General features: G+C 52.1%; 1 protein-coding gene across 4 annotated transcripts in view; it reads right to left on the bottom strand.

Moving 5' to 3' along the window:
• Positions 1-13,929, bottom strand: part of BEAN1 (brain expressed associated with NEDD4 1) — a 71,441-nt gene that overhangs the window by 52,319 nt on the left and 5,193 nt on the right. For 2 of the 4 annotated variants that reach the window (XM_028841087.2, XM_077984090.1), the window contains exon 2: positions 7,583-7,689. The exons of 1 other annotated variant lie outside the window; for it this stretch is intronic. In XM_028841087.2, the coding sequence (XP_028696920.2) occupies positions 7,583-7,607 (25 nt within the window). In that variant the 5' untranslated portion in view covers positions 7,608-7,689. Of the gene's footprint in view, positions 1-7,265; positions 7,690-13,929 lie in introns of all 4 variants that reach the window. One more of the 4 variants, XM_077984091.1, reaches the window with a different exon arrangement.

Below are 13,929 nucleotides of genomic sequence, written 5' to 3'. Positions count from 1 at the left end.
TGGCTTCGTAACTCCTTCCCCAATTTGACATATTAGATATTCATTTGTCTGTGTCTGTCTCTTCTGGCTATGTCAGCACTATAAGAGCTGGGACTTTGCTTTGTTCAAGGCTGTAACCCTGGCACCCAGAAAGGTTTCAGCATGTAGCATATGCTTAATTAATATTTGTTGAATAAGTGAATAAATGAATGGAAGAGGATGCCTGATATCAGGGATGACTGTCCACAGTTTACAACAGGAACCATGATGGAGTGACATTGCAGATAACCAAGCCTCAGGCTTCCTTCTGGCTTGTGGAACCCATGGCCAGCTTGAACTGGAGGACAGCAATGCTCCCACCACAGTGCCAGGCATTTGGCACATATTAGCTCAAGCCCCCACCTTCTGCTCATGACAGGTAATCCTCATGGTAACTCTCACAGCACCAGGATACTCCCATTTTACACCTGGGGGAACTGAGGCTCAGGGAGGTCAGGTAGTACACAAATGACATGAGCAAGATTCAAACTCAGGTCTGTGTGCTCCAAACCACAGCTCCAGTTACCCTCTTCTGGGCTGTTGGTGAGAAAGACACAGCTCAAGTCAGTGTCCTCAAGCCCCAGTTCCCAGAAAGACCTGCCAGCAACTGCAAATTTCACAGATGGCTTAGGTCTTTGCCACCCACTCTCTCTGCCTTCCTCTCCTCCATCCTCCCCCTGCACTGTAACCAGCAGGGACCACCGAGGGGACCTGCCTCCAGCCACCTGTGATGGGCTGGCTCCACCCACAACCTCAGAGCCCCTCTAAAAGCCATGGGGGTTGATGTTCCTCTGGCCTGCAGCCCTGACTTGCCCTTTGTCCTAGAGGGAGATCAGGAAGGAGGGGCTTGAGACATCTCTACCTGGAAAGGAAAGGATCAGATTGGGGAAAATTTAAGTTCAGAGAACAAAGGGAGCTCTGGGGAAGAGCTCAGGAAGCCCTTCCTCGGGGCATGGTGGACACAGGAGAAGAGCCACCCAGCTGCTGTCAGGCAGGGCTGCCACCAGGGACAGTGAGCTCACCACTGGGGCGGGGGGGTGGGGGGAGGGAGGCGGGGCAGTGAAATGCAAGCACTTTGCCAGCCTAGAGTGCTCTGCAACAGTTGGGGCTATTGTTATTAAGACTGCATTTAGTGCTCCAGCCAGGTTGAATGCCCTCTTGCCAGAGACCTGAATATGATATGATTGTGCACTGAAAATTAAGATAAGTGGGCTGGGTGTGGTGGCTCATGCCTATAATCCCAGTACTTTGGGAGGCCGAGGCAGGTGGATCACTTGAGGCCAGGAGTTTTAAGACCAGTCTGGTCAACATGGTGAAACCCAGTCTCTACTAAAAATACAAAAAATTAGCCAGGCGTGGTGATGGACACCTGTAATCCTAGCTACTCGGGAGGCTGAGGCAGGAGAATCACTTGAACTGGGGAGGCAGAGGTTGCAGTGAGCTGAGATTGTGCCACTGCACTCCAGCCTGGATGACAGAGCAAGAGTTTGTATTAAAACAAAAAACAAAAACAAAAACAACAAAAAAAGAAAATTAAGATGAGCTATCAATAAAATTAAGATGAGCTATCAAATGCTGAGTACTCACTAGGGTCAGACTCTGCGCTGGACCAGAGAACTGTGAGGAGGGGAAGCCAGGATGTTCAGGGGCCGTGAAGTCCTGAGGCAGAGTGGATTCCCCACCCCTGTTGTAGCGATGAAGGAATAGATTTGGCTCCACCTTTGTCCTTTTTCCAGCTGTGGTTTGGCTAAAATTGAGCCCCGGACAAAGTCACTTGGGGTGTAGCCCTGATCCCACCATTTTCTAGCTGTGCCATCTAGACTAATTTCTTCATCTCCTTGAGTCTCAGCTTCCTCATGTGCGGAATGGGCGCACTGACCCCTCCCTTGCAGGACTTCTTCAAGGAAGCAAGGAGGCCACACAAAGAAATGATCATAAGGCCTTGTAATTCCTTCACCTGTGATACATTATTTGATCCTCACAGCAACCCTCAGAGACAGAGCACTGGCTGAAGTCACTCCCTCTATCCCCTTGCCCACTCCAAAGTCACACTTCAGCAAAGGATGGACAATGGTTTCATTTCACAGGCTAGAGATCATTGGGCAGTGTCTGCATGTGTTCCGGGCTCAGTGGGAAAAACTGCTACAATTGATTAGTGATGTCTGCTCTGGACACGGAAGTGGTGAATTTTGCAGTGTGTGCCATTGTTTGCCCTCCTTGCCCTCAAGTCCTTTCTTCTACTGGTAGCTAGGTCTTTGCAGAAATAACTGTCACAATAAGCAGAGCAAAAAACAGCAACATCTGGTCTGAACTCCAAATTCATCTCTAGAGTCCCTATCTCTCTCTATTTCCCCCTGTCCCTCAATACAGACTTCTGTAGGGAGAAAGTGGCTAAAAGGACGAGACTTTCAAATTTCTTGAGCATCTTCTCAGTGCCAGGCACCAAGCTAGACTCTCCATGTAGCATGTCAATTTTGAGCACGAAACCAAAAGGGTGCTATTGTTATTTCTATTTTATAGATGAGCGAATTGAGGTTTTTAGAAATTAGGCTGCTTGCTCCCGCTGATAATAAGCAGGGCCAGGTTTTGCACTGGAACCCACACACTGTATATCACACCATCTCTAAGGGAGACCCAAGCCCACCCAGAGGCCCTGCCTGGCTGCAATTCCTGCCAGCCTGCAGGCAGCCACCATGGGCCCAGCAGAGACAAGCCCCACTTGACTTCTCTGTGGATGATCAGATGCTACCTTCCACCCTTCTTCTTCCTGCTTTGCTACAGACTCAGTCTCTTCTGGGGCTCCCAAACCCCTCCTTCCTCAGATCTGTTCCCAAAGGCCAGAGGGAGGCGGGCTGCCCCATCTCTCAGGGAGCTCCATGGAACTGCCATCAGCCGGTGGCAGAAAGAGGTTGTGAAGCATCTGTTCTTGGAGCCTGCATCCTGGGGGAGTCCTGGGCCACCTTTTCCAGCTGGGGCCTGATGGAGAAGGCTCCTCCACCTCCAGCCTTCCTGAAGAGCCAGGCTTGTTCTCCTACTCACTCAGTGCTTAAGGCAGGTCCTCTGAAGGCTGGGAAATGGCTCACAGGCCTGGCATTTGCAGGCAGAGAAACTGACCTCCCTCTTGCAGCCACTTGGCCAAAACCCCTCTGGGCTGCCCTGGATCAGGGTTTGCCTGCCTCCCCCTTTCTTGTTTTTGTCTCCTCCCTCTGCCTTGGTCTTCTCATCTGCCAAATTGAAAGAGGGGATTAATAAGAGTTGCTGGCACTATCTCTGTGAGGGGCAGGGATGAGCTGAAATGCCTGAAAGTAAGATGGTATTGAGGGGTGGGGAAGTTGGGGTGTGAGCAATACCTAGGAGGGGTCACCCCAGCCTGGCCGATTAATACCCGCCCGACTCCTGAGGGGCTGATGGACAAGCCTGCTCCCCCAGGGCCTGCAGCCATGGAAGCTGGCAGGCCCGGGTTACAGGTGGGCTGGCGCCACTCGCCTTGCCACGCTGCACTCCGAGGGCATAGCTGTTCACTCTCTCCAGACTCACGTGCACTGACTCCTGGGGGCAGGGTCTTGCTTGGGAAACGTCTGGGCTTGTTTTACCTTCTGCAGACTTTTCTGGCTACTCTTCTAAGCTGGCAGGGAGGAGGGGCGGAGAAGCCCAAATGGGAACAGGCTAGGGCTCCTGCTCTAACTTTTCCATTTTGTGGGGGCTTCAGTATCTTCACATGAACCTGGCAAGCTCATTTTTGGGGCTAAGGAAGTTAAAGCAATTCTCTATGTTTCTAAATGCACAACAGCTCCAGATCTGGAATGAAGAGTTAAAAACAGGGGTGTGTGTCCATGTGAGTGCCCTCCTGGGATTTCCGGGTTTCCTTCCTGAGTGTTCCTATGTCTGTTTTGGGGGGTCCGGAGTGCTCGGGGTTCAGCATCCCTCCCATAACCCATGTGAGGGCCTCTGGTCTGCGAGCCATGGAGGCTGCTCACAAAGCATCTGCTTCATCTCGACTCATTTGCTTGTTCGGTTGCTCAATAAATACTGAGCACCTCCTATGTGCCAGGCACTGAGCACGGTGCTGCGGGTGAACCGGGAATCCAGCAGGCATGGCCCCTGCTTCCTGGACATTCACCGTCCACTGGCGGCACAAACAAGTGAACAAGCAGAAGAGACTTAATGAATGAGCAATTTCTAGATTAGGTCTGAAAAGGGGGCTGAGATGGGGTCAGGTCAGAATGATAATGTGTTGAGTCAATTCAGAACCCCAAGGGTGTCCTTGGGCAGCTGGCAGTGATGGATGTATGATAGGAGGGCGCCCCAAACCAATATAGCAAAATCAAGCAAAGCTGGCCTACAGGGGAAGACAAAGAGTTCAGTTTGGGTCAGGTTGAATCTCAGGTTAGGGGTGGGGGCTGCCCAAGGCAGACAGACAGCAGGAGGAAGAAGGAATCGAAAGCCCAGGAAGAAACTAGGGTGGGAAAGACTGTTGGAAGCTACTGGCCTAGAGGCTGCAGCTGAAAGCAGAGTGAGGATGAGAAGATCTGGGGCATGCACAGCGAGAAGGGCGGGGGCTGCACTGGGGCCCTGGGGGCCCAGCATCCCAGGGCAGGTGCAGGGAGAATCCCCGCTCCTCTACCACCGCCAAAGGAGACCACCAATGGAAGGTCAGATGGTCCGAGCGGCTGGCTGGAGGACACGGGGAGGACTCTGAGTCAGGGAACCCAAAGCAGGAGAAGTCATCACAAACAGAAGCACCCAACAGGGGCCGGGCTCTGTGGCTCATGCCTGTAACCCCAGAGTTTTGGGAGGCCAAGGCAGGCGGATCACCTGAGGTCAGGAGTTCGAGATGAACCTGGTCAAATGGTGAAACCCTATCTCTATTAAAAACACAAAAAATTAGCCAGGTGTGGTGATGGGTGCCTGTAGTCCCAGCTACTCGGGAGGCTGAGTCAGGAGAATCGCTTGAATCTTGGAGGCGGAGCCTGCAGTGAGCCGAGATCATGACACTGCACTCCAGCCTGGGTGGCAGAGTGAAACTCCGTCTCAAAATAAATAAATAAATAAATAAATAAATAAATAAATAAATAAGTGAGTGAGTAAGTAAGTAAGTACCCAACAGGGTCAGACGCAGCTGAGAAATGGAAACTATGGAATGGCTTTAACTATACGGAAGTCGATGGGATGTTGGGGTGCAAGTGTACAAGCCAGACTGGAGCCAGACTGAAGCCAACTGTGGGTACTGGAAAGGGACAGCGGGTGCTTCTTGGACAAGTTCAGACTGGACAATGCGAGAAGAATTTGGCAGAGACGATGACAGAGCCTCCATGGAGCCTCGCAGCGGCCCTGAGCTCCTGGAATCCACTGGGCTTGGTGGACCCCTTTGTCTCAGAGATGTGTCTGGGTCAAAGTCAAGGAAGGATCTGGTGGCAGAGTCAGGGTCTTCAGCTTCTCCCTGACCAATGGCCTCTAGCTCCTCCTCCAAGGTGTTTAATTATGTGTTTATTCACGCAACAAACATTTATTGAGTGCTTACTGCATGCTAGGTATTGGGTCTTTGGGGAAGGGGGAAATTCAGAGATGTGCAGGAGCCGCTTCTAAATGGCCTAGAATGTTGGTGACCACACCTGAAGTCCTCAGGAGGTGGATACGCAGAGGGCTGCCCTGCCGGAATGGCCTCTGTTAGTGAGACGGACCCAGCTTCCAATGGCCTGGGGTTCACCTCAAAAGGTTCTGGAAAGCCCTCCGCACCCAGCATCCCCAGCCTTGACTTTTCCCAGGCTTCTCCATGCCAGGCTGCTCCTGCCTGGTCAGAAGATAGGAGCAAGAATGTGACCATCCCAGCGCTCTGCAGGGCAGGTGTCCCTGGGCTCTGGGGTGCCATGAATAGCAGCCTCCTCTCCTGGCCTGGGACGTGGGCTTTCCTTTCCTGATCATGCCACAGCCACAGTGACAACAGTAACAACAATGTATTGAGCCTGTACTATCCATTAGAAATAATCTTATCAGCTCTTATCGGAAATAACCTGTACCCTCCTTGGGTACCCACAGCAGCCAGGCCGAGCTCCGCCACCCTCTGGACACCACTCTTTGAACAATGAACCCCGCAGCCAGCTCATCCCCCCTGGCATGCCTGGTGATGATCTCACCCAGGTGGGACATGTCAGCCTCCCCTACCTCCCACTGCAGCTGTTCCTTGATATCCAAATGATTTAACAATCAGGGCTTCGACTTTTTGGAAGACAGGCCCCCTATCCCGTGATCCATGTAATCAATGGCACAGATTGGAGCAGACATTGGCGAGCGGGGGAGGCATTACCCAGAGGAAGCACAGGAGAGCGGAGAGGGTCCCCCTCTGAGGCTGGGGTCCCTGATTTCACAGACTCACAGTCCTGACTTATCAAGGAGAAGGGACGGGGTGGTCATGCATGTTTCCCCAAATTATAGCAAGTGGTGGTGGTTTGGGAGGGCTCAGGGAACATCATGGAAGAAAGCAGGTGGCTGCTATGGGAGAAACGAAAGGGACGCTGGGGCAAGGGTGGTGGCATGAGTCGAGCAGGTGGAGACTAGGGGAGAAGTCAAGGGGGCTGCAGTCTTGGACATCAGGGGTACCCCTGACTGAGCCCATCACTTGGACTCATGGGCCTCAGGGAGCCACGAGAAGACTGTTGAGGGGCAAGATCGTCTACCGGCTTCCGCGAATGAGGGACTTCATGGGGGCGATGCTCGGGATGGGTTTCCTTAGGAGAGTAAACCCCAAGAAGTATGTTCTGGGGAACATCAATCCCATGAAACATTCCTTGTGGTTAATGTTTGACAGGAGCAGCAGGTTTTCTCTTACCTATGGGAGCCTCACAACACACATCATCATATTATTAATATTTTTTTTGAGACAGAGTTTTGCTGTGTCACCCAGGCTGGAGTGCAAAGGTGTGATCTCGGCTCACTGCAACCTCCGCCTTCCGGGTTCACGCTTCACACCATTCTCCTGCCTCAGCTTCCTGAGTAGCTGGGATTACAGACACCCACCACTATGCCCAGCTAATGTTTGTATTTTTAGTAGAGACGGGGTTTCACCATGTTGGTGAGGCTGGTCTCGAACTCCTGACCTCAGGTGATCCATCCGCCTCGGCTTCCCAAAGGGCTGGGATTACAGGCATGAACCACCACGCCGGCCACATATCACCATATTAAAAGCTCAGGAAAGTCCTTCAGGAGCAAAACTTTCTTAACATGACTCCCCCAGCATTTTTCCCACTTACTTGGCCATGGAGTCTTTTATTTGTGTGTGGGTGTGTGTCATCCCATTAACATCCCTCAGAGGAACTCCGATCCACACTTTGGGAAGGGCTGATACAGGAGAATGGGCCAAAGTGCAATTTTCAGTTTTCAGGGAGCATCTCGCAGACGGTCAGGGGTCTTCCGTGTTGCCCTCTCCCCACCCAGCATGCCACATTAGCCTCTGGTTGGACCCCCGCAGTTCTCTGGCCAAGCATCTCAAGCTGGTCTCGGCAGCTCGACTCCAAGCTCGGCCCTGGCCTGGCCCCAAGCGGCGGAAGGATGCAGGGAGGAAACTTACAGGGGCAGGGACGTTTGAAGGACATGTAATCCTTGGAGCAGAACAGCGGAGCCAGCCTGCCCACCGGCACGGCTCTGACTTCTCGCAGGGAAGGCCCCTCCACTCACCTGCAGAGACACAAACAGGCAGGTGTTGGGGTGCCCATGCCACACCCATAGCCCCTGCAGGCTGGGCGCTCACATCTCCTGAGCTGTCAACCTCTGCAGAAGAGGATGGTGACTTTGAGAGCACGTGCCCAGTCTGGGCAAGGGCCTGGGGGACCTCTGGGCTGTAGCATGGGGAGAGGAACACAGGGGTAGGGCAAGTGTGTGTTGGGGTCCCAGTAGCGGGGAGTGGTAGGGAGGAGATATCTCTCTTGGGTGGACCCTTGAGTGGGAATTAGGATCCCAGAGTTCTTCTGTCTCATGATGAAAATGTGAGACCCCACTGCCTCGGACAACTTCAACAGACCACGGCATCATGAGCCACTTGGAACTATCAGGGCTGGGAACACTGAGACCTGAAGAGGGTGAGGGGCTATTTTAAGCTCTCACAGCTGGCTTTGGAAGGGTGTTCATTGACACCTAGCCCAAACCATATTATTATTATTGCCCCAACATAATAGGATGCTCTTTTCATTCTCATTTTACGAACAAGGAAGTTGAGACTCAGAGTGGTTATGCAGCTTGCCCAAGGCCACATAGCTTCTAACTAGGCTGAGACTTGAGTCCAGATCAGTTTGACTCCAGAGCCCACACTGTCAGCAGCACAATTCTTTAGAAGGCACCTGTATATTAAATTACCGATTCAGAAACAAAGGCCTACAGAATGAAAATGCTTCTCTCCCTCCCTCCCGGCTCCCCAGTATGAACTCGATGAACATGTGGATGTCTAGAGCAGGGAGGGAATGCCAGGTCACTCTGACTCCAATTTGCAATGGAGGAAACATTTTAAAAAGGTAACTCATGGCTGGGTGCAATGGCTTACACCTACAATCCCAGCATTTTGGGAGGCTGTGGTGGGAGGAATGCTTGAGTCCAGGAGGTTAAGGCTGCAGTGGGCCATGTTCACACCACTGCACTCCAGCTTGGGTGACAGAGTGAGACCCTCTCTTAAAAGGAGCCAGGCATGGTGGCTCACACCTATAATCCCAGCAATTTGGGAGGCCGAGGTGGGCAGATCACGAGGTCAGGAGATGGAGAGCATCCTGGCTAACACAGTGAAACCCCATCTCTACTAAAAAAAAAAAAAAAAAAAAAATACAAAAAATTAGCCAGGCATGGTGGCGGGCATCTGTAGTCCCAGCTACCCAGCTACTTGGGAGACTGAGGCAGGAGAATGGCATGAACCCAGGAGGCAGAGCTTGCAGTGAGCTGAGATCGCGCCACTGCACTCCAGCCTGGGCGATGGAGCAAGACTCCATCTCAAAAAAAAAAGGAACCCATTCTCCCATGTTGCTGAAGATCTATAGGAACAGGAGAGAGATAAGGTTCTTATTTCCTGGGAGCGTGGTCACTTGCTTTGCAGAAGCCAAACTGCACCTGTGGGGATTGGTGAGCAGAGGCCATGAGTGCCAAGCCCTGTGGGCTTTTGCAGGGCAAAGCTGGCAGCCCCAAAGCCAAGGGGAAAAGAGTTTGGCCCTGCAGGGGTCATGACGGGGTACATATCCCTCATCCCTAAAACAAATTGAGGCTTGCCATCCCTGCTTGGGGGGGCTAAGAAGAATGTGAGGACACCAGGGCTCAGAGAGGCAAAACGCTGCCAAGAAGTGGCAGAGTTGGTATTAGCACTGAAGGATTAGACTTTTGAGCAGAGACTCCATAGGCAGTTCTCTGATTCATGTTAAATAGAAAAACCAGTTATTTTGGTTGGGTACAGTGGCTCACACTTGTAATCCCAGCACTTTGGGAGGCCGAGGTGGGTGGATTATGATGTCAGGAGATTGAGACTATCCTGGCTAACACAGTGAAACCTCATCTCTACTAAAAATACAAAAAATTAGCTGGGCATGGTGGCAGGCACCTGTAGTCTCAGTTACTCGGGAGGCTGAAGCAGGAGAATCGCTTGAACCCGAGAGGTGCAGGTTGCAGTGAGCTGAGATGGGGCCACTGCACTCCAGCCTGGGTGACAGAGTGAGACTCCATCTCAAACAAAACAAAACAAAAAAATAAAAACAAAAACAAAAACAAAAAACAGTTATTTCACTTTGGCTGTATTTCCCTACGAGGAAGGCTTCTGGGCACTGGGGCCTCCAGCTGTGGCTCACATTCACCAAACACCTGTATGTGCCTAATGTCACCAATGGTATTGCAACAGACCTTTGAGGTGGGGGACATCATTTCCATTGTGCAGATGAGAGAACAGGCTTAGGGAAATAACCCATCCAAGGTCACAGAGAAGAGATGGAGGAAGAGCTGTATGCGGAGGGATTCTGTCACCCCCAGTACCTCTCAGTTACTGCCAGGGACACACCCCTAGAGACCGGCTGTCCTGGTGCTGCTTCCTAGACACACTGGGCTGATCATCCTTCTGGGCTGTTCCTCTCCCTGGCATGCCATTCCTTCCACTTGGCAAACTCCTATGTAGCTGTCAATATCCAGATCAAGACACCTCTTCAGTGAGGTCCTCCTTCACTGCTGGAGACAGAATGATCACTCTGGCTGTGTTTCTGTCACACCTGGATGCCCTTCCAGGACAACTCTGGATCTAAATTATTCTAGACCAGTAGCTCCTTGAGGGCGTGGAGGGTAAGTGTGGCCTCTGCAAACTAGCTCAGGGCTGGAAACTGAGGGGAAGTTGAAAAGTGTATGTAAACACTAGAGCAAGCCAACCTCAGCCTGATGCAAATGCACGACTGAGGGGTGCAGGCTGCCTTTCAAAGGTGCTTGGCTTGCTGAAGAGGAGGATCTCTATGCAAAGAACTGAAATGCTTCCCAGGCATCTTGTCACCCTTGGTGACCACGATGCTGACAGTAACCCGGGCTGCCACTCCCCGCCTCCTGCAATGCCATCAGCACTTTAAACACAGGCTCCCGCTGCAACCTCCTAGCACCCCGGGCTTGCATCCATTGATTCATTTCCCAAGCACCTACATGGTGTCCCACAAAACCCTTGGAAAACACATGGAGGGGCTTTTGGGGTCCTAAAATAGGAGCTGGATTTTCAACCCGGCTGCCTGTTTCCTTCTCCCTTCCCCCACTCCAGGATTTCTGCCTGAGGACCCAGAAGAAAACCACTCGCTGGTGGCATCAGACCCTCTGCTAGGCTAGAGCTTTGTCGGGTCATCAAGACAAAGGAGCTGGGTGTGGGGGGTCCAGGTGAGCAAGTGCCCATCCTGGTGTCCCGCATGCATGTGACTGGAGTTGCTGTGAGGAGACAGCCATGAGGGGCACAGATGGGCTGGGACTGTGGTTCCTTTGCTAGGGTCAGGGTCAGGGTTGGGGGCAGGCCCACCCCAGCTGCTGGGCCAAGCATGGTCACCTCTCCTCCTGCCTGCCTCTCTTTGAGCCCAGCATGCGAGGCTCGCTCCTGCCGGTGACTCATCTCCGACTGGATTGTCTGGCTGGGAACTCGAGGGCGGGCGGGTGGCACTCCAGGCTTTGAAGTGGCTGAATGGTGTGTGGCAAGTCCACGTCATTCCCACTCTCCTTCATGTCCCCGCTCCTGGAATATCTCCACTCTGGGCTCTGCTGTGACACTCAGAGTTGGGCAGGGGAGTGTGTGGCTAAGGGGAGAGAGCCTGGGTCTGCTGACGCGCCAGTGTCAGGGGATCCTCGTGGCAGAGGCTCACAGAGCTGGAAGGCTCCAGGAGTGGCCAGCCTTGCACCATGGGCGGCAGACAGAGATGGGCTGTGGGGGCGGGCTGGCCTTGTGAAAGAGGCCACAGGATGGCCGCCTGTTTACACAGTCTCTGCTCAGTTGCTGCCACATGCTGTCTGCTTACTGGATCCTCAAAACAAATCCCCAGTTCACAGATGACAACACTGAGACTCAGAAGAATAAGGGGCCTGATGAGGTGGTGAGCCCCTGTCCCAAGAGGGTTCGTAGGAGGATTTGAAGCAGGAGATCGGCTTGCTCAGCTATTCTCTCTTTAGGAAGGTAGAGGGGGTCCCAGGTGAGGGAAACAGGAGGCGGGGAGGATGGGAGGCTGTGGCCAGAGGTGATGTGGCCTAAACAAAGGCAACGGTGACTGCAGAGGAGGGGCAGAGGCTGCCACTACTGGTTCAAGTGTTTATTGAAAGTCTCAGCTGAGTGCAGTGGCTCACGTCTGTAATCCCAGCACTTTGGGAGGCCAAAGAGGGTGGATTACTTGGGGTTAGGAGTTCGAGACCAGCCTGGCCAACATAGTGAAATCCCGTCTCTACTAAAAATACAAAAAAATTTAGCTGAGTGTGGTGGTGTGTGCCTGTAGTCCCAGCTACTCAGGAAGCTGAGGCAGGAGAATCACTTGAACCCAGGAGGTGGAGTTGCAGTGAGCCGAGATTGCACTACTGTACTCCAGCCTAGGCAACAGAGGGAGACTCCATCTAAAAACAAATATAATAAATAAAATAAAACGAAGAAACAAAGTCCCTGGTGCAGCAGGTTTTAGGTGCTGGGGACAGACAGGTGAGCCACACTTTGACAGTCCCTTTCTGACTTGGACTGGAGATGCAATGGTAAGGGTGGAGTCTGCAAGCTAATGGTACAGGAAAAGCAGAGGCAGTGTGTGCAGGTGGGAATTGCACTGTTAGATGGTTAGATACAGTGGCTGCAGAAAGCCTTGGTGAGAGGGTGACAGGTAAGCAAAGACTGGAGGAAGCAAGCTAAGTGGGCAGATACTTGGGGAGAGAGAATTCTGGGTAGAGGTAGCAGAGAGGGCAAAGGACCCTGGGCGGGAACACCCTTGGTGGGTTTTAGGGACAGACGGATCTGATAGAGAGGTTGAGGAAGAAGGAGGAGTGTAAGGTGATTCCCTGTGTCTGCCTGGGTGACCAGCAGATGGCGGAGATAGGAGAGATGGTGACTCCGGGTCTTGACAGCTCAGACAATCACTGTGTCCCAGGCACTCAGCATGGTGCCTGGTGCATAGGAAGTGCTCCGTGACTGTTTGCTGAGTGAATGCATGATGCCATCTCACAGGGATTTCATGAATCTATGGGTGTGCATGTGATTGTCTAGAGCCAGAAGGAATTCAGAAATCCCAGGGACTTTGGTCAGTTGCACTCATCTTGAAAGGACTGCATCTGCCTCACCAAGGCAGGGGCTCACTCGTGGAGCTGCAGTTGGGGACCCTCAGGCAGCAGGCAACACCTTTCTCCTGTCCCAGGAAGGTCTTCATATGAGGTGAGACCCAGCTAGTAACTTCCCTAATAGAGAACATGCTTTGGCCAGTGTGGATACCCTCATGTTTGTCACATGATTGAATAAAGGAATCAATGAATTTAGGAGTGGGGGAGAAAAGTAACAAGAGGCCAGTGGCAAAGAGGTGGGCAGGAGGCACTGAGGTTTGCAAATAGGTAACTTGGTCTTGATACTAGAAAAGCGATCCAGGTGTTTGATAGCCTTCAAAGTAAGGAGGCCTTCTTTCTTTCTTTGTTTTTTCAGATAAGGTCTTACTCTGTTGCCCAGGCTGGAGTGCAGTGGTGCGATCTTGGCTCACTGCAACCGCTGCCTCCTGGGTTCAAGCGATTATTGTGCCTCAGCCTCCTGAGTATCTGGGATTACAGGCGTGCACCACCATGTTCTGCTAATTTTTGTATTTTTAGTAGAGACGGGGGTTTTACCATGTTGGTCAGGCTGGTCATGAACTCCCAACCTCAGGTGATCCACCCACCTCGGCCTCCCAAAGTTCTGGGACTACAGGTGTGAGCCACTATGCCCAGCCGCAAGGATGCTTCTGTCTCCATGCAACATCTGGCCACATGTGTGCTCTACTAGTGGTGGCCAGGGTATGTCTGGAGATTACTGGGTCTCCATGTTACCTTAATGGACCTGGAGTAGCCCTCTACAGAATCAACCGCCAGCCTCTTCTCCACCATCATGGCCCAAACTTAGAAGGCTTGATTTACTGTCTATCTGCATAAACCAGTTCATCTGCGAGTTGTAAATAGGACCTGACCAAATGTATAGAGAAGCCTGATTCAGGGCTCAGAAAATACAGAGACACAGACAAGCATTATTTGTAGCAGTGAAGCATGGGAGGAAAGCCAAACAAGGGAGGATAGGCTGAGCAAACCATGGCACACACTTACAATGAAATATTCTATGGCTGTGAAATCATGTTTCTAAAGAAATGCTTGGCTGGGTGCGGTGGCTCACACCTGTAATCCCAGCACTTTGGGAGGCTGAGTCGGGTAGATGACTTGTCAGGAGTTTGAGATCAGCCT

Source organism: Macaca mulatta, chromosome 20 (assembly GCF_049350105.2).
Source record: "Macaca mulatta isolate MMU2019108-1 chromosome 20, T2T-MMU8v2.0, whole genome shotgun sequence".
In the NCBI taxonomy this organism is placed as follows: Eukaryota; Metazoa; Chordata; class Mammalia; order Primates; family Cercopithecidae; genus Macaca; species Macaca mulatta.
Note: the sequence above shows the minus strand (reverse complement) of the source record. Positions and strands in the feature narration are given on the sequence as shown.